Source organism: Salarias fasciatus, chromosome 10 (assembly GCF_902148845.1).
Source record: "Salarias fasciatus chromosome 10, fSalaFa1.1, whole genome shotgun sequence".
NCBI lineage: Eukaryota > Metazoa > Chordata > Actinopteri > Blenniiformes > Blenniidae > Salarias > Salarias fasciatus.
In genome coordinates this window covers 24,189,902-24,213,817 of record NC_043754.1, presented here as the reverse complement: position 1 = coordinate 24,213,817, position 23,916 = coordinate 24,189,902, and the positions used below count along the sequence as shown (strand labels likewise).

General features: G+C 45.1%; 1 protein-coding gene across 1 annotated transcript in view; it reads right to left on the bottom strand.

Annotated features, from left to right (window-relative positions):
- Positions 1 to 10,798: 10,798 nt before the first annotated feature.
- The window catches only part of rtn4rl1a (reticulon 4 receptor-like 1a), a 93,653-nt gene continuing 80,535 nt past the window's right edge, over positions 10,799 to 23,916 (bottom strand). Inside the window, exons 2-3 of the mRNA XM_030101850.1 lie at positions 12,677 to 13,131; positions 10,799 to 12,047 (exon numbers count right to left, since the gene is read on the bottom strand). Coding sequence (XP_029957710.1) covers positions 11,148 to 12,047; positions 12,677 to 13,131 — 1,355 coding nt within the window. The 3' untranslated portion in view covers positions 10,799 to 11,147. The remainder of the gene's footprint in view (positions 12,048 to 12,676; positions 13,132 to 23,916) is intronic.

Here is a 23,916-nt window from a genome sequence, read left to right as displayed (position 1 = left end):
CTGTCATGCTCAGTTGTGTTCAATTTTTTTTATTACTTTCAAAAAGTGGTCTTTGTTTTGAGCATATTGTATAAAAAAAATAAAAATAATAATTTTGTCCTAATTTGTAACTTATATTTCTTAGTCATTTTTTTGCAAAATTTTATCAAAAAGAGCAAGATACACATCTTAGTTTTTTTTTTTTCAAATTATGTGTATTCTATGTTTTTGTATGGAAATAAAATTCAGATATATAACAAAAATAATTCTGTTACAGACAGAATCAGAACTCATACGCTAAAGAAAACTTTTGATGAAATTCTTTCTAATTTTAACCCAAACATTTTTTTCAAAGGTTTGAATTTTTTTCCCCTGACATAAATTCGTTTAACTATTATTGGAAATTGTGTTTCCTTGGCTCAGATATTAAAGGTCTAATACAGGATTTTCTCGAAAAGACGAAGCCCCACGTCTGTTACTCACTTTTTGAACAACGCGCATGCGCCAGACCATCCGCCCGGCTCTCCTGCTTCTCCCAGGAAACGCGGAAGTGTACGAGCGCGATCTCCTCTTCTCCAGCGTGCACGGCTCTGTTTACAGTTTCTGCGATCCACCTCGCTCATAAATAAAGCTTGTTTTCCGAAACAGTTACAGTTTCATTATGTCAGACTCGCCATCGGTAAGTACGAGCTCAGAAGCTCACCGGCTACATAAACACTCTGAATGCGCATGCGCAAAAGGGAGAAGCTGATTGGGCGCAAGCACGGAGAACCGCCTTACGAAAGCAGCTCGTCAGAATGATTGACAAACAGACCCACCAATTATTTAGGTGATCCACCCGGAAATCAAAATGTTGTATTACACCTTTAACTTCAAGGCCAGTTGAAGATGTGTATTTTTTTTATTGTCTGATTTGTTATTCTGGTCACTCAGTGTTGAATCACGGCATCCAAAACAAATTTAACCACAGGGGGCTTTTTATTTTTCATCTTTTCGAATTCTCATATATTGACATGAGCGTCTATCTGAACCATTCAATACTGGCCAGACACAAAGGCTGGACTGCTGTGGGTGATATCTTGGGGTCTGCCTCTTTTTCGACTGTATTCATTATCCATGAATTCAATTGCTTATTTTTTTCTCGATAGAGATTGTTTTTGTATGGCTCCTTTTGTGACTGAATATTCCAACCATTTATTGTGATCTCTGACTGAAGAAATATGACGTTTGGGTATCATGGTAAAAAAGACTGACTGAAGCTGAAGTGAAGCTTGTTTTGCCACGTATTGACAATCATAATCATTTTTTCTTACGTCCTAAATATCAAGCCAAGCAATGATTCGTATTTTAAGTGAACATAATGGGATTATGTTGTCATGAGTCAAGACTCAAAGGCTGGGCACAGCAGGTAGCGGGACGAGCGTTCTCTTTATTGAATCTCAGGAAGAGGAGAGATGGAGCCGTGGTCATGCAGACGATGATCAGAGCTGGCGACTGGACCGACTGAGGGCAGCAGAAGTGTAGTCGAGCAGATGAGGATCCTCGCCGGGGACGGGGGCGTTGAGGAGGGAGCAGTGGTGTAGTGGTGCTGTCGAATCTCACGCATTGTAGTCTGACAGAAAAAGGTTGGGAGGATGAAACTCAGAACTCGGGATGAATGCAGGGATGACGGGCAGGACAACATGACCCGATAGATAGAGCCGTCGCCAGGTGAAGACAATCACACTCGGGCACAGATGAAACACACCGGGGCAGGAACAACAATCAGACACCAGGAGGGGCAGTCAAGGAGACGGAAACAGAGACAGGACAGAGCATGTGCACCGTGACAGTAACCCTCGCTTCAATGGCCAACTCCTGACGCCCCGGTTGATCCAGGTGTGAGATGTGGAAGTGCCCAATGGGAATGGAATCGAAAATGTCACACCTGAGATCTCTCCTCGCTCCCGGTACCCTCCCAGTTCCCGGGTATTGATGACTATGAACCTAACCACAGACCGCCAGAGGCTTGGAGGAGGAGATCTGGAGGGAAGGATACAAGGATTTGTCCACAGTAGTGAGGATGGTGACTTTACACCCTGCTGGGCTGAGTCTATGTACATTCATCATCAGAACTGGAGAAGGACACCGAACAGCCAGCGGCTCACACAGGAGGTGGAGCCTCCTTTGCATGGTGTGTATAATACTTTAAGACAGCTCAACCGGTGAAGTGATCTCTGTTGACCATTTATATTCTCTGCACCGTCTTGAGTCGCCATGTGGGTCTTAGGTGCACAGCGTCTGCATAACACCTGGTGCGATGCACTGCATCTAATGTGATTTTGCTGTGAGTTTCTTATTAGTGTAATCTCTGCTGAGCAGCGTTGGTGTAAGGTTTTAAAGAATGATGAGAGCGGAGCATTGAAGCGAAACACCAGTGCTGTACTTTGTATCGCATGAACATACTTTATGTTGTGTGTGTTGCATATTGTATTATACCCATGTGTGCTTGTGTCTGTCTGAAAGCTGTTGAAATGGAGCAGGGCTTGTCTGATTTCACTAAACACTCACTGTGATCCACTGTTGATTGTGGCATTTCATGTAAACTGAAAGTACAATAAACATTTTAAAAGATTCAGGAGAACAGTGTAAAGGAGCAAGTCATTTAAATTAACTCTGGAAGGACATTTTCTCCAATAAAACCAGAAACGGTAAACATACTGTATGCATTCTTTTGTGAAGTTATTCAATTCATTTTATTTTCCCTGTGTCATTACCTGCATTTACCACACCCTGAGGGGGCAGTGTGCAGCCGCCATGCAGCCTGCTGGGACCAGTTTGGGGTCAAGGGCCTTGCTCAAGGGTTAATCTGTTAGTGGAATGAGTCAAATCCCAGTTGCAGCAGGAAAGGCATCCGGCGTAAAAAGTAGCCAAGTTTACAGTGAAACCTGCCAAAACTTACTAACTCTCCTCTGGCGACAAGTCGTGATCTGTGGAGGTAGTTTTGTGATTGTGCAGAACAGATCCATAAAATCTACTAACTATAAGTAAAAGTAGTAATATTATCCCTCGAATAAAACCAAGTTCAACTTTCCCCATGTTTCACAATCATGCTTCTATACAAAAGACAAAATCAGAAGTTCAAACGTTCTTTTGCAGCCTTGTAGGTCTGAATCATTTGAATCTGAAAATGTTTAGAGTGATTAAATATATTGGTTAACGTCTCACTAAGAAATCTGTTTCTGTGTGTCAGATTTTTCAAAGTAGTCTGTTTTTTTATTCACCACAGATTTAAAGCAGGTTTGAGGTCAACTTGTCACTGTGAGTGTCTTCCTCTCTGCGTTCGTCTTGTGATGGGATCAGGACTTTCTCAGGGTGACACTCTGAACAGGATAAAGTGGGACAGAGGAAGGAGAATGGAGGATTTTTTTTCAATACACCGAGGTAAAAGGAAAATCAATAAAAACCCACGAGAGCTCACCATATCCCTCCCAAAATATCAGCTGAGTCTGAAGTGAGGAATGCAGATTTTCATCTGTGTTAGCCTCAAATAACCAGAGAACGGAGTGAAATGATGGAGGAATGAAGTCTGGACAGAGCGGGATGATGGGTAGAGGCTCACAGTGAAACGCCGTCTTCTCCAGGAATAGTTTTAAACCTAGTAAAGCAGAGACCAACTCAGTGGGGTTCCTAGGGAGGGAAAAAAAAGGTGTAAACAAACATGGGAAAGGTATTTTTACAACTTCTCCAGAAAAGCTTTTCGTGGGAGGAGCTTCCGCATGTTGCATCACCCTCAGCCGGGCTCTGACTGGTGCGTTTTGGCCGCGATGACGCTTTTCTTTTCACGCCTGGATGTTGGAGTGGGTCACCCACACAGGTCACTGGACAGCCAGCAACGTCTCACACGGGTGTCCGAGGTGAGACTTTGGCATGGAGTCGAGTTGGGAAAGCACTTTTTCCACTGAGGCTACAAACGGCTGCACCGGGGTCGTCACCCGGCCAAATAACTCGCCACGCTCACTCAGTGCTTATGAAAAGTTTGGGAGGAATTGTTGAGCCCCCTGAACTCCAGTAATGACTGTCTGTCACCGGGAAATGTTGCATGATTGTGCTTTCCCTGGGTATGTTGTTCCACACCTGTGAAGATGAAGTAAACACCGGTAACGCCCTCATTTTAGAGCATCTTCCGCCGTCTGCTGCGACTTCAGCCGAGCTCCTGGAATCAATCAGTCACCAGACTGACGGCAGAGCCGGCAGCTCATCTCATTTCTGATGCTCTGTAACCGATGGAGGCCAATAAAAGTCACGCGAGAGTGACATCCACAAGTTACATTTAACTCACAATAAGTGTTAAAACAAGTCCATTTCTGTCAAATTGAATGCATAACTCTGATCAATAACTCATTTTCAGTGACATTCATAGCTCTGATGTTTTGTGGTCATGCACGAATCTCAGCATGTTAGCCTTTTAATTATAAGTAATTCTGAAGCAGAACGTCTGAAGCTTTCAGCTCATTCCTCTAATATTGTTTAGTTGGATACAGATGTTAAAAATCAGACGATACACGGTGCTGAGGGAGATCTCACCAACTCTTGTTTAGATCTGTTTGGTCCGAGATACATTTTGCCAAACTCTTGCTTTCTTTTGTTGCTCTTCGTGTCATTAAAGATTCATACCTGCAGAAATTTCCCAAGCTCCTCGGCAGGTCTGCGATTCGTCTCACGGATGGGAACGAGCTCTGTGACAGTAATGGCTGACTGCTGTCACTTCCCAGCTGCGCTTGAATTAATTTAGACATCTGTTTCCAGATTGTTTGGTGGATGCATTAAAAATTTAGCCAGAAACACAAATATTGTTTCAGAGACAACGTAGCCCTCTGTGCCACAGTGCAGATACTTCATAGAGACTTCGCCGATTTAAAACATTAATCCAGGATGATGAAACATTGAATAAAGCTGCAGCAGGACTCCCTAAAAACTGATGGAAAAAAAAAAACACACTGAAATGTGTTTGATTCGTCATGCTTACATGACAAATAATGAGGACATCAGCTGGATTTTCAGATGTCATTTTACCCATGTAGGATTACAGCTAAAAGGTTCAACAAGGTCTCCAACTGTGCATTCATTCCCATTCTTCCTGAGAGTAACAGCTTGGCGGTTGCTTCTATTATGATCCGCTGGAAACTGCACGGCTTATTCGCTGCAGCTGGACACGTCGGTGGAGGAAGCTATTGAATATCAGCAAACAAACTTTGATTTAGAGAGAAAAACACTGGTGTGGAAGATGCTCGTTTTAAAGGTTAATAATAAAGTCTGCAGGCAAAAATCATAGAAAGTTGAGGGAATGCGTCTCACTGCTACAGTAACAGCAGCAGCAGTGTGTCTGCTGAAGGTTTTATTTATGATTAACAACCTAAAGTTTATGATAATCAATTAGTTCACACTCATCACATTATTTTGCATGAACCAAAATGATTTTTAATGTCAACACGTTTATGCATGTGTGCAGGAATCCTGATCACTTGAGCTGACTCACCACATATTTAAATAAGCTGTACCCACGCGTCAAGTCGATCTATTTCAGTTACATTTAGGGTTCTGAGAGGAATTACAAACAATCCACATGTGCACAGGGAGAACATTACTAGACATTACTGGCAGATTCAAGCAAAAACCTTTGTCACAGCTGGACTGGGTTCTGAAAGTTTTAACTTTAAGGTATGAAACTTCTCTGGTAATTCAAGTCATCCTGAGCGGCTGAAAGACCCGTGGTTTCATGACTGCACATCTTCCAACGACTCCATTACAATTTCACACTTTGACCTTCCCCCTAATTGAAATCAGATATTTGCCTATAATGAGGGTAATGTAGCCTGATGGAGTTATGGCAGTGAGAAGATGGCTGCTGTTAAATGGTGCTTACAGCAGGGGACTGTGAGGCATGTGAGCTGGTGCGTGATGGACGCCATGTGCTTGGATGGCGACCGGAATGAGAATGAAGCCACGCAGTGCGAGCGTCCCTGCATTCCTCTCTGCGCACCAGTTTGGTGGAAACATCACACATTTGCATTTCGCTCAAGGTGTCTCTCGTTTCTTAGTTTTCCGCTTGTTTCACAAAATCTCCCACTGTTCTCCTCTAGATGTGCCTTTTATTTCCTTCTTTCCACTCTCCCTCTCTCTTTTCAGCTTTTCTTTTGCTGAGTTTCAACTCTTCGGGGATTCTCACAGAGAAATCAATTTTGCCTGGCCTCTTTGCCTTTGGAAGGGAACATAGGCATATATAAATATTCACATGCGGCTATTTCAGATCCTCAGCTTAGGGACTGAACTGGTGGATGAGCTGTTCTTCTGTTTGATCATGAAGCCTGCATACATGTGTCTCTGGATGATTTCTCTCTTTCCCTGTGCATCTTTCTTTTTCTTCTCATTTCTTCCGTCCGTAACTTCTCGTATTTCTCTAATTGACTTTTTTTAGACTCTTTTGTTGTATTTTTTTGTTTTTCATCCCAGTTTGAACTGCGTTTCCCCTTCTTTTCACTGCAGCCTTTATTAAATTGTTCCATCCGTCTTTTCTTGGGTAATTTATTCCAATATCCTGTCTGCTCAGTGCTTCTTCACTTTCTGGCTCCTAACTTTTTCCTCATGTCCAACATTCTGCCTAATTTTTGCTTTGCGGCGACCTTTCCTCTTTTGCTATTCACTACTATTTGCTCATCTTTATTCCTCCCCTCTTCCTTTTTTAATAAACAGCCCTTCCTATATGGGTTTCCTGTGTTGGTTGCTGCCTGGGGTTCATGTCCTCATAGCACTTTATTCTGTTTTATTTATGGCAGAAAGGAAATGTCAGGGTGCTCAGATGAAGCACCTGTGTTATTATCCTGTAATCGGATAATATTTGTTTTACATTATGTAAAGCAAACTGACATCAGATAACCTAAAGGAAGGTTTATATGAGGTTGGCTGCACAGATAAACAGCTGATAACAGGTCCGGTGATGCAGTCCGGCCAGTGGGCTCCTGCAAATGGGCATCCTCCGTTTCTGCTGTGATCATTTCTATCAGACAACATCACGACACTGTGCAGAAAAAACAAACACACTGCATGGAAAGTGGTTGCATGGAGCAGTTCCGGTGGTTTGATTCTCAAACTTTACCCCTCTGTTTGTTTCTGGACATGACACAGGAAGACAAAATTCCACTAACAGTGTGTGTACCAGCCAATAATCTATTTGTAATTCTCTTACAGAATTGGTAACTTGAGCATTTTGAGCTTTGTTATTTTACATTATTGGCCATTTGTATTCCATTATTACATAATTGTTAGTGTGCAGGTCTGCAGCTTGCTTGGCAGCGGTGTGTGTTTGTGTGTGTAATATGAGGATTTTTATGCCATAAACTGTAATAAATCAGTTATCATTCATACAAATGCTCCCTTCTCATTGAGCAGAACTGCAATAAACGATGTTTGAAAGTCATCTTCAAATGTTTCATTCATTATATTGTTTCTTTCAGTGTTGCTACTGGTCACCTTTTTTCCTTTTTTCTCACATAGCTGTTTTACGTGCCTTCATAATTGATGCGCCTTCTTTACCCGGGTGGCTTCTGTTTTAGAAACAGATTTATATTTCATAAATCTCCCTGAACCCACTGGCACCGCGGCTCAGTGCTCCCGTCTGGACTGGTCTTGGTGGAGCGTCGTGTGAATGAACACATGTAAAGTACGGTTCAGGCTCAACTCAGCGGCGGACCGTACACAGCCAGCCCCCCTCCCCCCCCCTCGCCCACATCTTCTGGTCTGTTTGCCACTGATAACTTCTTCATGGATTGCTTTCGTTGATATCTCCTCCCCTCTTCCGTTAAATCCTTTATTCATCCGCTCTTCCTTTCTCCCTCTTCCAATTGTCAGCCTTGTTTTTCCAAACGGCGCAGTGATACTGTCTCTCCGAGGCGCAGCCCTTCACGTTTCCCCCTGACCAGCTGTCAGCCAAGATCCGCCGTGACAGCGGCCATGGCATACTCGGTGCACCTTCGGTACACACACACACACACACACACACACACACACACACATAGGAGGAGCACGTGCAAACAACATGCATGACTCAATCAAAGTGGACGTGGCACATGCCAGCGCTCCGTTCGGACCCCACCTTGACCTGACACCAGACCCTTCCCTCGCATCCTCACAGCTAACACAGCCCGACAGGCGCGTGCGTGTGTGTGTGTGTGTGTGTGTGTGTGTGTGTGTTGAGTTCGGGACTTTGTGTGAGCTTACAGTCAATCAAATACATATTTCATACACGGCTGCTGAGTGTGTGTGAGTGAAACTAGGACATGAAGGGAGCCAGAAACTATCCCGGTTAAATGTGGGTGCTTCTCTCACAGCAGCGGATGAATTTGCACACTTATTCCATTACCTAGCTCTTCTTTTTCTTTCTCCTCCTGCACTTTTTAACCGTTTTTTCTCCCCTTTCATTGCCTTATCGTACAGCCTCAGGGCTCATTTTCGAGGTACGTCTATTAGCCACACACAGAGGCAGACAGATGTGCATACGCGCCGACAAAAGGGAGCAAACAGACGTGGACTTCCTCAGCCATTTGAGGACACTTTCTGTTTAATGTTATTTATAAACAGCTTTTCAGTCTGGCATTGTTTGATAACCACATACAAAACATTTGGGCTGCACAAAGGAAGAGAGGAGAGGAAAAGAATCCGGCGGCGGAGGTGTGTGGTCCGCCGTCGAAGGGAGAGGACCGCAGGAGGAGAGAGGGAGTGGACCGACGTGGAGGGGAAGGGAAGGGAAATGAGGAGAAGGGGAGGGGGAAAAGCAGAGGGACGAGAAGAGGAGGAGGGGCAGTGCAGTGTATCGTCTATCGTGAATGAGTCAGCAAAAGGAAAAAAAAAAAGAACAGACAGAAAGGAAATAATGGGAATAATCATATTTTAAAAAAATAATAAACTTCCAGCCTCAAGCTCCCCGTTTGTCTTTAAGGGAACTACAAAGACTCCACAGAGTTAGTTTCTCCAGGTTTTTTTTTTTTTTTACTTTTTCTCCTCTTTCTTTTTCAATTTTAATACAAAATTCATCCTCACAGAAATGAACAGACACAATTTACATCACCTCTGGGTTCACAGCAGCACAAACAAGTTCACCAGTAGGGATCTCTAATCCTACATGTCCGGGGAAAGACAGCAGTGGCAGGCTTCTGGACGTCTCCCCACATCGAGATAGATAGACATGAAAAGGCGGGGCTCAGCAGGAAAGACACAGCCAGGGTACAGACGTGACCCTGCTCTTGGGTTCCAGGTATTTTTCGGGCTGCCAGCAAACCAAAATAAATTTTGTGCTTTTTTTTTTTTTGTTTCTTTGTCCGTATGTCATGATTTTACCTTTTAGCTATAGGTAACCTTTTGAATTTCAAGTGTAGCTTTGAAATAGAATTCATGACTTCGCAGTGCTGTACGAAGGAAGCAGACCTTCAGTATCGCCGGCCAGTTGAAGGAGCCCAAATGTCCCGAGTGTTTCTGTACAGGTTCCACCGACTGTAATCGAGTGTGTGAGAGTCTGGGCGAGCGACTCCTAAATGCTTTGCGTGGAGGGTCGAATCCTGGACGGTATCTGCTGTGCTCTGCTCTGTGATTCAAACGTCCCGGACTGACATGAGTTTTGAAGTTTCCAGTGAGACAGAAAGGCTGTGAAGGTGACTGATCTGGGGTGTGTGTGTGTGTGTGTGTGTGTGTGTGTGTGTGTGTGTGTGTGCTTAAACCTCTTCAGTTTAGAAATGTTGCCGTGTCTCACAGTCCTCTCTGTCCTTGTTATTTTCTGAAGCAGAGTCCCGGGCCTTGAATTGTGCTCTCGGACACTCTGTCCTCAGACGTAGCAGCATTAAAAAAAAAAAAAAATCCAACTCTCCCAGTGGAGCGTGCAGATCCTCGAGTCCTTTTGCTTTGGAGCGCACTTAACATGACAAATATTCAGTAGTTGTTCCTGGATTCGGGTGAGCGTCACAGAACCTCTTATTCTGTCCAGTTTCTGTGATTCATCAAACCTCTGAAGGAGATGGATCGTGATTTGCAGAGTAAATTAGGCTTCCTCAGACTTGTGGTAGATATTTGGAGTGAACCATCATCCCTCTGACAGACGCACAGCTTCCACGAACGTTGCAGAGGATGCAGTTTTTGGAGAATCCAAAGTTTTGCGAGTCAGGTCTGGGCCTCAGCTCGTCCCCAGTCCGTATCCGTCCACCTCTTGGGCTCGAGGGGTTTTCTAGAATGAATGAAACTGTTTCTTGCGTCCACGTTCTCATCAAGAACAGGCTCTTGTTAGGCACTCTTGCGATCTAGCTTCATTCTACCTGCATGGCTTTAGTGATTTTTTTTTTTTCTTTTTTAATTGAACACACTCACACATGGTAACAGAAATCATCACTCGCTCACTCTTTCCCGCTGTCATTTACACAGATGAGACCAGTCGGCACTCAGAACGGTTGGTTAGATCTGAATGGCTTTTTTTAAGGGTGAGAACAGAAGTTGGCTCTCAGAACAGCCGAGAGTATAGAGATGTGTCGCATCTGCAACAGTTTGGGTTTTGCTTTCGAATTTAGACCCACAGACATGTAAGACCACAGCAGATGCAAAGTGTTATCTCCATCGCTGCGTCTCGTGTCTGCGGCGCGCTGCCTCTTGGTCTCGCTGTGCTTCAGAGTGAGCGGAGACATAGCTGTAAATAACTGCATGAGTGACAGATGGAGGTTGTACTGAGGAAAGCACGGTCTGTGTCAAGAGGACTGAAGACTGACACAGAGCCATCAGGCCTTTTGTTGGTTCCTCTTGTGAATGTTTGAACGGATTAGTGGCTTGTTGCTTCATGTGGCTGTACAGGTTTTATAAGTACATGAGTTGGGTAATGCGATGGATGTCACAGTAACAAAAGTAAAGTTTTCCTGCTGTTTCCCTTGGTGACATCATCAAAGCAATGAACGAAACTGTTTTCCCTGACTTCCACGTATTGATTATGACTCATAACCATCCCTGCATTAATACCACAGGGACAGTCCAGAGAAGTTCTTTATACACAGTCATGTACACACAGGTTACGCACACGCGCCTCCTTCTAAGAGCCAGGCCAGGGCGTTTCAGGAAAAGCGGTTCGTCAGGCTGCAGCACCAAAGTGCCCATGTCTTGTCTTAGCGCAGGATCACAAAAAAGAGTGACAGCAGCAAGGCCGGCGAGAGACACGAAAGATAATCTGCAAGGTGCGACCCCGCTTTATTATTGGCCCTCTGCACCCCGATCGGTGGGCCCACCGAAGTTCTGGGGATGCACTTGTTCTTCCTCCTCCCGGACGCAGACAGGTCGTATTTACCTCTGTCTGCAGTGTAGTCTTTCTCGCCCCCGTCCCGAAGTAGCTGCACTTCGTTGTGCCCGCCCTTCGCCTTGCGGCCCCGCCGGGTGCAGTTTCTGCGGCCTCCCTTCGGGGGCCGCGGCAGGGGCGAAGGCGAGGGCAAGCTGTACTGGTCCCCGTGGGGCAGGTACGGCCGCTGGTGGTGGTTGTGGTGAACTCTGTGGCGATTCAGGTGGTTTAAAGACTCTCCCTGCTCCATCTCCCCGCCTGGGCTGCCACGTGGGTGTCCCTCGCTCGACATGCAGCTGGGTAGCTGCTCTTTCTTCAGCATTTTCAGGTCCTTCCCGACCAGCTCAGGAGGTGAAACACAGATTAGCGATGAAGTGGAGCCTCTGAAACGACGCAACCAGTCCCAAAGTGACAGGGCTTTGCAGTCACACTCCCAGGGGTTGTCGTTAAGTCGCAAGTACTCCAGCGCCGGCAGCAGAGTGAGGCTGACGCCGGAGAGCTCGGTGAGGGAGTTATTAAACAGGTACAGGGTGGTGAGACGCCTCAGGTCATGGAAAGCCTGACGATCGACCCACTGGATTCGATTCTGGTGGAGAAGGAGCCGATCCAGGACGCCCAGACCTCGGAAAGTGTTCTGGCGAAGACTCCACAGCCGATTGCCATGCAGGAAGAGATGGCTGAGGTTCAGCAGGTCGATGAAGAGATCATCCTCAAGGAACTCTAACTGGTTGTCCTGTGTGATGAGAAAACACAGCATTGAAAACGGCTGCAAAATGGAAGATCAATTTCATCACTTTGAGTCGGTAAACTACTTCATATTTACAGTATTTTGTATTTGTACCATGAAAAACATCCCAATCAGAGTTATACAGAGGAATACTCCAAGTTACATGCAATGAAATAAAGAATAATTTAGTTGTCTAGGCTTCTGTGTGTGTGTGCAGAGAGGGCATAACTGTGTGTGAGCCACTTTAACACAACAGACTGTGCATGTTTGTTCCATCACACTATATAATCTTTCCTGTATCTGCTCAACATCACTTGATTCACCCATCAGTCACAGTGAAGAGGTAATTATACTTATTATAATTAAGGCAGAATAATTTTATTTTCATGTCAATGAAATCACACACTCAATCCAGGTTTCCCACAGAGGTTAATCGCTGAAGCTGTTCTATATGTGTGCTCTGGTGGGAGGGAGAGTGCGCGGTGTTGTCTCTACACTCAGGCTGACGACGGGCATTTGAACAGGCTCCAATTTACAGGCGGTGAATGCTGAACCAGGCTGATGGACAGATTACACCCTAATGCGATTGTGGCCGCAGATGCTATATGCAGGAGAGATAGCCGTTATCCATGCACCTGTAGGTAGAGATACTGGAGATTATGCAGCCCTGCAAAGATCCCCGGAGGCAGACTGATCAGGCCACAGTGGTACAGGTGCAGGGCGTGCAGCCGACCCAGGCCCAGGAAGGTGTCTGAAGCCACGGCCTTCAGGTGACGGTTGTCCCCGAGGTCCAGCTCCTCCAGGCGGTCGAAGCCGTGGAAGGTGGACGGCTGGATGTAGGAGATGTTGTTGGAGTACAGCCACAGCATGGTCGTGGTGGGCGAGAAGTGGCCGCGGAGCAGCCGCTGGATCTTGTTGTTTTGCAAGAAGACACGCTCGCTCTGAGCGGGGATGCCCTCGGGCACGGCATGGAAGTTGTGGGCCTGGCAGGACACGGTGCTAGGTGAAGTGTAGCAGATGCAGTGACGAGGGCAGGGCTGAGAGAGATCCAGGCCCCACAGCACCAGCAGCAGCTCCACCCCACCGTAACCTGAGAGAGGAGAGGAGGATGAGGAGGAGAGAGAAAGACAAACAGAATTAATTGAATTCATACAGCACACACTCTCCTATCAGACACATCTTGAATGAAACACTCATTGCGCTCAGTTTACAAGGACAACAATAGCCACGGTTCACTGCAGACAAATTACAATGTCGGCACAATACACACACACACACACACACACACACACACACACACACACACACACACACACACACACACACATAGACACACACACTTTTGCCTGCAAACCCCCGTTTATTGTTTTCAGGTCTCCTCTTCTAACATGTTTTTCAATCAGTCTCAAAGTGTTTACCCTTAACCTTTCCTACCCTTCATGTCGAACTCATTCAAAGACCCCAAAACTCAGGGGGCCGTCTCTTCACGTTCCGCACAAACCTTGAAAATCCTGAATACTAAGAGGCCCTCTCAGCACCACATGAGAAGTACAGAACAATGCTGCACAGATGTCTTTTGTGAAGCTGTGTTTGCCATCTGTTACTGTGCAGCGCTCATTTTCATAAAGGTATACAGAATTTTACATTGTGCAGATCTTGATGATGTGACGCACACACACACACACACACACACACACACACACACACACACACACACACACACACACACACACACAGCATCCCATCATGCTGCATAACATCCTTTGCTCATCCTCTAAAGGCGACAGAAAATCGATGTTTCTCCTGCTTACAAGTGAACATGCGCCACACCTGTAATACATTCCCACAATAAGGGAAACCAAGAAAAAGAGGCGAGGCGGAGAGATGGAGGATGAAGCGCCGTATCATCTGCAGCCGGCATGCCTATGAAGTGGATATTACTTTTTTGTTTTCTGACTCTCCCTGTTTCACTCACACTTTTTTTATTTATTTATTTATGTTTTTTTTCTTCTTCTTTCTCTTCTGCCTTGGATCACTCGAGACTCTAGAGTTTGATGTGTTGCAGGCTTGGAAAGAAAAAGTGGGGTAACTGACAGAGAGATCCGAGGGGGACATGCTGATCTGGGGAGTAATTTCCCAACAGAGAAAGACCCACAATATGAGCATTATGTGCTGACATGACTTCAATCTTGGGATGTGTGTGAGTGTACATTTGATTTGTCTCAATGTGACAATCTTAGCCACATCCGATCATGTTGAGGGCGATTCTGGTTTGACAGCGCATTTAATCATGAATTTAAATGAAAAGGCTTTGATGGTAAAGGGGTAGCGTCGAAAAGCCACAGATTATAAATGCACACATGGGTCAGTGTTCATTTTCTGTCTTTAAATTACATTTATTTGAAGCGCAGTTGAAATCAGTGTCAAACGGATCCGGGTGCACTGAAGGAAGCGTTTTGGCAGGAAAACTGTTGGGTTTGTTTCAGACATTTCACAGCTCAGCACAGCTCTCTCAGTAATGATGTTTTTCAGTCGTTCTCACGCGACCTAACATAATATTCACTTACATTTTTGAAAAATACCTGTCAATGATGTTTTAGTTATATTGTCAATACATTATTTTTGTCATATTTAGGTGAATAGCTGGGCTCTACCTTATACAGCCTTCGAGTTTATCTCATTCACAGCCATGGAGGTGGCTGTTGTGCAAGGCGCTCAATCCATCGGTAGCAAATTGGCATCTCGCTCAAGGACACTTCGACGTAGACAATCGAACCTGCAACATTCTGACTGAGGGACGACCGCTCTTCCAAGTCACAGGCGCCCCGATATAATGCTTCACGATGCAGCCAAGCTGCCAGGTAAGTGGCAGGCGAAGCTATTTTAGTCCACTCATTAATGTAAAACCGTCTGTGTGTTTATGTTCTTGACCCGTGTTGTGCATTAGAAGGTTGGTGCATATGCTGTGCGGCAAAGGGTGAAATCAGCTTCTGCAAAACAAAACCAGCATTCCTGTAAAACAGAAGCTAATTACGTAACGTTTTCCTTCAAATGAAACGGTGAGATTCATCCTAACGAGCTGGGACGAGGCTCTCAGAGAGACAATTCGGACGTCTTTAGGCGTAATTAAAGCGCTGTTTAATCAGCCCGCTTTACTGGCAGAAATGTGCATTTTGGGAGGACGCCAATATTGCATTTTAAAGACATTAACGGGCTGATGCTGATAATCAGGCATCCCCAGTGTGTGTTTGTGTGCCTGCATGTGACTGACGTGGGCAGATGTGATGGACAGATGTCGGCTCGACCCGGACGCTGCTGCTCCGGAAAGAACAACATGTTCTCAAATGTCAGCGGAGGACGGAGGGGTATTATCCTGCGTGCCGCACATATGTCTCGTATGGCTCGGGGTACTTTCATAAACCATAGGTAGCATAATGTGTGTGTCGTCGTCAGCACGTCTGTCTCTGTTCATGTGGCATTTGATATGCTGCATGTAGCGAGAGTAGCGTCTGTATTTGACAAGTTTGACCTTTACTACAAGCAAAAAAAAACATAACGACGCCCATCACTTACAATCAAGGCTAGCCATTACCTCCCCTACCCTATAGCTCAATACCGCTGCACTTTAATACCGAGCGGATTGATGGATACTTATAAATATGGGCAGTTAAGCAACAACCATTAAATTATTAACAGATTTGTGTTTTTAAAATTTAATCATGAACAAAATAAATAATCCATCAGCAGTTTATGAAACATAAAAAACCTCTTAATGATGTGCGATTGAAGCAGTCGAGCACGTTTCGGTACTCACTGTGTAACGAACTCACGACTCCATGTGGTGATTGTTAGGTGTGGTTGAAGGAATGATCATTAACTGAATTTACTGTGCACGGCAGAACGTCTCGGTGGGAGTTCATGTCAGGAAGTCGGTCGATCTTCAGTCGTTCGTCTTTTCAGTGTGGATGCGGTTGAGAGCACTCCGGCGGTAATGCTACCGTGACTTCCTCCAGCACCACCTCCAGGTTGAATTTGATCTGTTTGATTTGTCAGTGGAAAGCAGAGACATTTTGAGCATGTACCCAACGGGATCCCGGGTTTCCCTCCGTGTTTTTTGCAGGTTGGAGTTAGCGCTGCCACTCCCACCTGACTGGAGGAGAAATGCAGGATGAAACCTGCACCGGGAGCCGGGCCATCGCAGCTGAGGGGCAGAGATGGAGAACTCCCACACAAGCACAGGAATGGCCTGAGCCGGGAACTGAGTCAGGCTTTCCCCACCAAATTTCTAATCACACTTGCTTGGTGTGCAGGATTTGTTTGGATATCCTTTTAAAAAGACTCAGAAGGAGGTAACAGATCAGACGTCTGCAAGAAATGATGCTTTCCTTTAGTAATTCTGTTACCGGCCAGCTAAAGATCAGTATCTCACTGTGAGAGTGAATCTGGTTACGGAACGCTGTGTGAAATTCAAGACAACATAAATGCAGCTGAATTCAATTTAAATGATTGTAGAGATATCATGATACAGTCCTTTCACTTCTCTGATCGCCGAGCCTCAGTCGCTGGCTACCTGTTGTTGCAATTCACAGAGGGAGGGAAAGCCTTGACATGATTCTCTTGTTTTCTCTGTTGGCTTCAACAATCAAGTCTTTGCAGCTGCATCAAATTAGAAAGATAATTAGATTTGCACAATTTTCCCAAATGAAGCATTGCAACACCATTCAAACTTGACAGAATGTTTCAGTTTGGCCACGGCGATGCACCTGGAAGAGGTTTCAATAATGAATAATACACTTATCAATTCTCATTTATTATTGAGAAATATGCTAATGAATCCTTTGAACGAGTGCGAAGTTCGACCTCTAATTTCCCCCCTCTCTCTCAGTCCTCTTTCTTCATCCCGCCTCGACTGTTCTAATGTTCTTGTAACACACAACCGGAGTTCTCACTGAGGTATTTTTTTTTGAATGATTTCATCTCTGTTCTCGTTTTTTCTTCCATTTGTCTCCCTCATCCGTACATCAGTGTTCATGCTGCTCTCACTCCTTTCTGCACAATGTCTACACATCCACAGCTTTACATCCACACAATACATTGGCTAATTGCATGTAAACCTGCTCTTTGTGATGTTTTAAGTTCTGAATTTGTTTTGCAACGTGCCACTTTTGTCACTGGCTGCATCAGAAATCCCTTCCTGTTAGTTTACAGCGTTAAATTCACCAACAGGGTTTTCCCACTGGTCCCATTATGGCTTTTCTTTTTGTTTTTTGTTCTCCAATGCAAACTGTTTCCAGAATGAGTCTACTTGACACATACTTGTGATAGTGCTCCTAGCGTTAGTTTGCATTTCCAATTGCTTTTGCTCCCTTGTCGCCTTTTGTTTACCCCTGCAGTGTTTAATTTTTTCCCCCCACTTTTATGTTTTCATCATTGCTTTATATCTGACTTCCTCCTTTGGCCCTTTCATTCTTTATAATTATATCCTTTATCTTTCTGCATTTGTCACTGTGTGTTAGTGTTAGCTTGTCACTGAAAGGTATCCTGATATGTGTTTGCAGATTAACTCTGGCTGTTTAAACTTGAAGCAAGTGATACTGGATTTAGAAACGGAGGAAAAAAAAATAAAAAAACGGACTGCCTTATGGATCTCACACTGGAGGCAGCATTTCCCTTTCCTGTATCCATTTCAGATGATCTTTTCACGGAGCTCAAACACATATAGAGAAATCTAGTACCAGTATTTAATGAGGGACATCCTCATGCATTTGTGGGATGAGCAGCAGCAGCAGAGCCAAGTTTATGGGTTGCGCCCAAACCTGCAGCTGACTCTGCTATTGGCTCTTGGTTCGAGGTTCTGGTGCCTCTGTAACTCCACTGCAACACTATTAAACACATGTTGCATCAGCCTAGACGTAATGCTCATGCACGAGTGACGGTGCATGACCGATTCGCCGCAAACACCCGACTGACACTGATTTGCTGGGTGCATAAATGAAGAGGCTTCTGACCAATGTTTTTTCATGTCGAGTCTGAAAAAGTCAATGAATAACTAGCTTTAGAGGGGAAGGCAGAAATCCAGTAACCTACACAACTTTCTGACCTCATATTATTGTAAATACTCGACAATTGCTGTATGAATAAATCCAGTTTAAGATGATCTTTCCATTTTACATATGACCTTCAGGAGCGAGTGAGGATTTCTATGTTGCTTTCAGAATGATAAAGATGTAGAAGACATTCTACAAGTATTACAAGACAGAATCCTTCAAAGATGCCGTCCTCATTAACGTCGGAACAAAATCTATCGCCCTGCACGAAGAATAAATTCTCAATACCCCGTTTACAAATGCTACGAGCACGTTTCAAACCCAAAAGTCAGCAGTTTGATTTGTAGCCGTCGACTCTGGGCTGCCTTCAGCTCCACTGCTGGAATACATAAACAGACAACTAATTGCAAAGTAGCAATTAACCGAGGCATCAAGCTGGCATTACGCCAAGCGTCCAACCTGTAACAACTCCCAGTCAGGAGCGTCGGGGTACATAAAAATCTGTTTCACCGCTAATTCTTTACGACATATTTCCCTATGCGCTGCTGTTAAATAGGAAAATGAATCAGAGGTAGATTTTATTAAAGTGATTCATGCCCGGCGTGAATCTCTCGCGAAGGGGTGTAATGTCTTCAAGCTCATTTGATACTTTGACAAAAATCACTGCGAATGTTTTGGTCTTGAGAAGCTGCGGTTTTTCCTGGTGTTCGGCGGCGGGCTGCAGCTTAATTGCCTCTTTTGCTTGTGCTAAATCATTCGCAAATTTGATTGCTTGACCACGGGAAAAGCGAAAAAGGGAGCAATCAGAGCAAATTAATATTTTCTCCATTGCTCATCTGCCATAAATAAAACAGGGAAGAGAAGTGAGAAGCGCTAACGTCACCCTCGCCGCGAACACGGACTACGCAGCGTGTGGCTGTTGATCTTGTCATTTTAAAACCACGGGCATTAATTTGCCGCTGTTTGGCGGCGGCGGCGGCGGCCTGCAGCCGAGGGGTTAAGACACCGGCTGCGAACCGCAGGCTCTGTTGTGGGAGTCGTTCTGCGGACCTTTGTTACATCTTTCTTTTCCTGAGCGCCGCTCATCCCCCCCACTGTCTGTAACGAAGGCTTATAAAGGCCCAAATAATTCTTCGAAAATAATCTGTTGCCAGAACAGCCTTCACGTTCCTGGGAAAGCCTGTGCGGGGAGCGTCGCGCTCGGCTGCGGGGGATTTGTGTTCGCGGTGTTGGGTGATCTGATCTGGCTCAGAAGAGTCGATTCTGTTTCATCCAGAAAATGTAGACCGACAAAGATCCCCCCTACACACTCACACACACACACACACACACACACACAGCACTGGGTAAATCAGCTTTTTTGGGAAGCTTTTTGAAACTCTCTAGAAATCATTATTTATAGCGTAGAATTTGTTTCCCCCCCTCTGGAACCGAAACCTATTCTCCACTTGTGACAATGGCCACACAGGTAGTTAACCAGCTGTGGCGCTGAAGCTGTTCGCCATTACGTTTAGCCGCTGCTCCCGTCTGGGATTTGAACACTCCAGATGTTGTCTCAGCTTGGTACATTAGTTATTTAGTCGTGACTCGAATCGCAGAGTAAACTAATGCTAAGACGGTGAAACTAATCCACAGCTGTGACGCTCCTGCTTTTGTCAGATGCTGAAGGAAGAAAGAAAGAAAGTCAGTTAATCTGAGCTTCATATCTTTTTCTCAGAATAACAAAAAAAAAGCAGTAGGTCCAACCACACCTTTAAGCTGCCTATCCATCATGTTTTCATCATATAAATAATCGATGTAAGTGGATGTATTGTATTTATACATTATATACAGTTTAATTTATGCATTTCATATTAGAGAATAATAAAATATATTATTACTGTTATTCAGTAATTAGTCTTTTTTATGCATTGCACAGATACTTGCATTCATTTGTTGGTTTTATTTATTTAAATATAAATGCATGTCACTATTTAAAGTACTTAATATGAGTGTAAATTACATTTTCTTTGCATCTCTTAGCAGTGTTCATTCTGTGTTGCAGTTCTCTGGCATGACCAGAGGTGGGGGGAGTAAAAACTTTATTCATTTGTATATTTTGTGCTCACTCTGGCATTTTTGGCATCAGACTAAAGGACTGTTGGTGCAACATGCTGGACAGCGGGACGCACAACTTTGAACTGAAGTGGAAAACCTTGGCTCAAAAGACCTAATATGACTTTTATTTAGCATTTTTGTTCCACGTTAAAGGCTCTGAGTTGTTTAGATGTTAATCAAACTACTGAGACTTGCTTATTTGGTTTGTAACAAGGTTAGTTTAGCCAGACGTGACAAATGTGAAACACCTGAATCAATACAGGGATGGAATAATATTAAAACCATTAAAAACGTCCCAGAACAACAATAACAACAAAATAACCCTCACATACTTTTGCTCATATTCTGTAATTTTGAGCACATTGCGCTTGGTTTTCGATTTCCCCGTCACACAGGATGATGTCCTTTTGTCCTCTGGGGCAAACATGCATCTCTCTCTCTTTAGTCCAGTAATTGTCTATTTCAGCAAGTGATGCCTTTTTAATCAAAACTCTCTCTCCACTTCTCTCTCTCTCTCTCTCTCTCTCTCCATCTCTCCGTCCATTTCCCGCCAGTTGTTAGTCTAAATTCTCATCTAAGCTTTGCCGGGTAGACGTTTTCTGAAAGCTTCATCAAGCACAGCCAGGGTTCAATTACCAGAGCCGCCTCTGTCCTGTCTCTGTTTTTCTCCTCCCCGTCTCATTCTCATTCCTCCACCCGAGTCATGGCGTGCACACAACAACACACGGGCGGCAGGGAAAAGAGGGTAGAAAGAGAAATCCCGGCGCTCGCCCGCATGCTGCTTGTCAGACCACCGTCAAAACTCCCTCCCGACAACAGCCTGGCATCTGCAGGAGACACCTGCCACTCATCCCGGCAGCACGGCGCCGAATCTCTGAGAGAGATGCAGAGGAAGAGGAGAGGAAGGAGGCCTGCGAGGGGAGGAACGGGCAATATGGTGCTCAAAGGGAATGAGCAGCTCTTAAAACATGAAAGTGGAGGCAGGAGGAAAGCGGCGCAGTGTGGGAGGGAAAGAGAGCGGAGCGAGTGAGACGGGAGCTAAAAAAAGGATGATGGGGATGACAGGGATCCACTGCGAAACGTGGACCGTTATATAGGTAGGTGTGTGACTGTCTGCTCGGCGCGGCAAACACACACACACTCACACACACACACACCGGTGACTTCCGACGAATCGCCTGCTAATTCTGTAACCTTCTGCGAGATGAGTCACGTAAACACAAAGCCATTACACATTAGACACCGAGCGCCGCCGCCGCCGGCCAAGAGAAAACATTTCCTCACATTGAAGCGCGGCGCTCCGCAGGTGCGCACGTGCACGTGCACGCAGGCCGCCGGCGCTCACGCCCACATATAGACACAGGCAATCAAGCCTAATTAGGCAGCGGCGGCGGGATTCAATGAGAAGATTGGATTCAAGAGCGACGCACAGAGTAGGAAAGGTGAAAAAAAAAAAATAACAGTTGGATTTGATAAAGGAGAGCGTGAGTGAGAACGGGGTTCAGGAGGGACCACGGGAGCTCCGACACTCAATATAGATGCTGCTCCTCTCTTGTTAGTGGTTGATTTAGCTTAGCATAATCCCAAAGATCATTTAGCATTGCTCATTCAAACGGTGATAAATCTCTGGCAGAGTTAATGAGAGATTTAAATGGCGTCATTGCCTCAAAGACACAGCTGAAATGTCTCTGCACTATATAATCCTTCTCTCTCATGTAATAAACTACATAAGCATTACATCCATCTTCATATTGGAGACAAATCGGGTCAATACTGCCGGCTCTGCACCGCTGAGTCTCTGTGCCGCAGGAATTACTGCTCCGTGGCGCTGAAAGTTTCGGACGCACTCCCGTGACCCCAAACAAACAACAATCCAAACTAAACTCACAACCAAAGCAGGAGAGGTAACAGATTTGTCCAAATAGGTGTGATAATGGCAGCACGTGCAATGTCAGGCCCTGCTTACGAGGCAACGTTTCAAGTGAAAATGCAGAATTTTTTTGTGTTTTTGAGTCAGAAGAGCTTTGTATTTAGAGGACCGCGTTTTGAAAACGACATCTGTTCCCATGGCAACGGCAGAAACGCTGGAAACGATGTAGTTTTCATGTATGGGAGCACACTGACGTTGATATGGAGAGACGACCAGGTTGGATTGTGAATCTGGTGACTCTCAACTATAGCTCTATCAGGACCAGGAGGATCTGGGCTGGGAGTCATGGCTCTGCAGACCGCCACTGCTGCCGTCGTCCGTCTGTATCTTCATGTGCAGAAGAACTGTCTGCTACGGCCGCAGTGTTCATGCACAGGAGCAGCATTTCCGCCATATACACAGAGACAGAGCTCAAGCTGTGTGTGACGTGATCCTGTTTTCTTTCTCTTCTTAACTTAATTTTTTTTTTTTTTTTTTTTTTTTACAGCCATTACTTCCGATCTGAGCTCTTTTTAAACAGGACTACAGAGCAGGAAGAAAAACTAGGCTGACTCACACAGTTTGGATAGTCAGGTGTCCTTGAGCGCAGCGATATGACGGTTTTCAGAAGCGTCCTTGCTTATGAAGATGAGTCAAATAAACGGCAGTGAAGGACAACCTGGATAAGTCTCATGCATAATCTTGCATCAGTGACTGCCTGGGAAGGAAAAATTAGCAGGTTGGTTTGCTCCGAGAGACTCCCGAGCTGCTGTTTATTTAGTGGAATACAGAAATTCACTTGTTGCGGGGCTTTAAATTTCAATTTATGAGGAGAAACTGTTTAACCTCTGGGTCTCCAGCGGGCTGATTTTGTCCAGCTTTGAAACAAAAGGCTTAAAGTTGAAAGAGAAATCGATGTCCATTATCATGAGGCACCTTCAGTGGTCCCGCACTTGTTTAACAAATTCAGGGAGGCCTGCTTGAAAGCTATTTTTCAAGGTATCTAGGTATCTTATAATTAGTGCTGGTCCTATGTGGTCTATTTTCCGCCGCCTGACAGCCTCAGTGGTCTGATTCCCTGCAGCGGCCCTCCGCGGCCCCCCTGCTTCGCCGCTGTGACATCTGTTCAACACACAACACACTGGCCCATTAAAATACACACACTGTACTCTGATCAGAGAGTGAGCACATACGCGTGTGTGTGTGTGTGTGTGTCTGTGTGTGTTTGTGTGCGAGTTGAGGACAGAGGAAGAGAGCAGCAGAAAAAAAAAAAAAAAAAGCAAAAATAACCCCTACCCTCTTTGCATGCGGTAATTGGGTCATTTGAAAGGCTAAGCTTATCTCAACACTAATCAGGCTCTAATTATACTCAGAAAACTTTGCCCATCCCTCAAACACACACACACGCACACACACACACACACTCCAGATGCATAATCAGATGATGCAGGTCAGCTTTCCCCATTTAAATCCTGCCTATTACTGGTAAGATGCGAGTGGACGAACGCGGCTGCTCTCCATCTCGCCCTGCCTCCTCCAGGCTGCGGCGGTAACGCAGACCGGCAGGGTGACACGTGTCAAATGGAAACAGACGACATGATCAGATTTTGATGAGGAGGTGTGGCACCACCTCTTCCTCCTCCTCCTCCTCCTCAGGGATCAAAAATGAAAGCTCTAAGGCCTGTTCGGGCACGTGGAGCCTGAACCACTTCATCATTCAATCAATGAAATGCATTTCATCTATGGAGATCAGAAAACTAGCAAATAAAAATCTCCAAAAAAGCTCAAATGACAGCCTTGAATTCAAGAGTGTGTTGTGCAA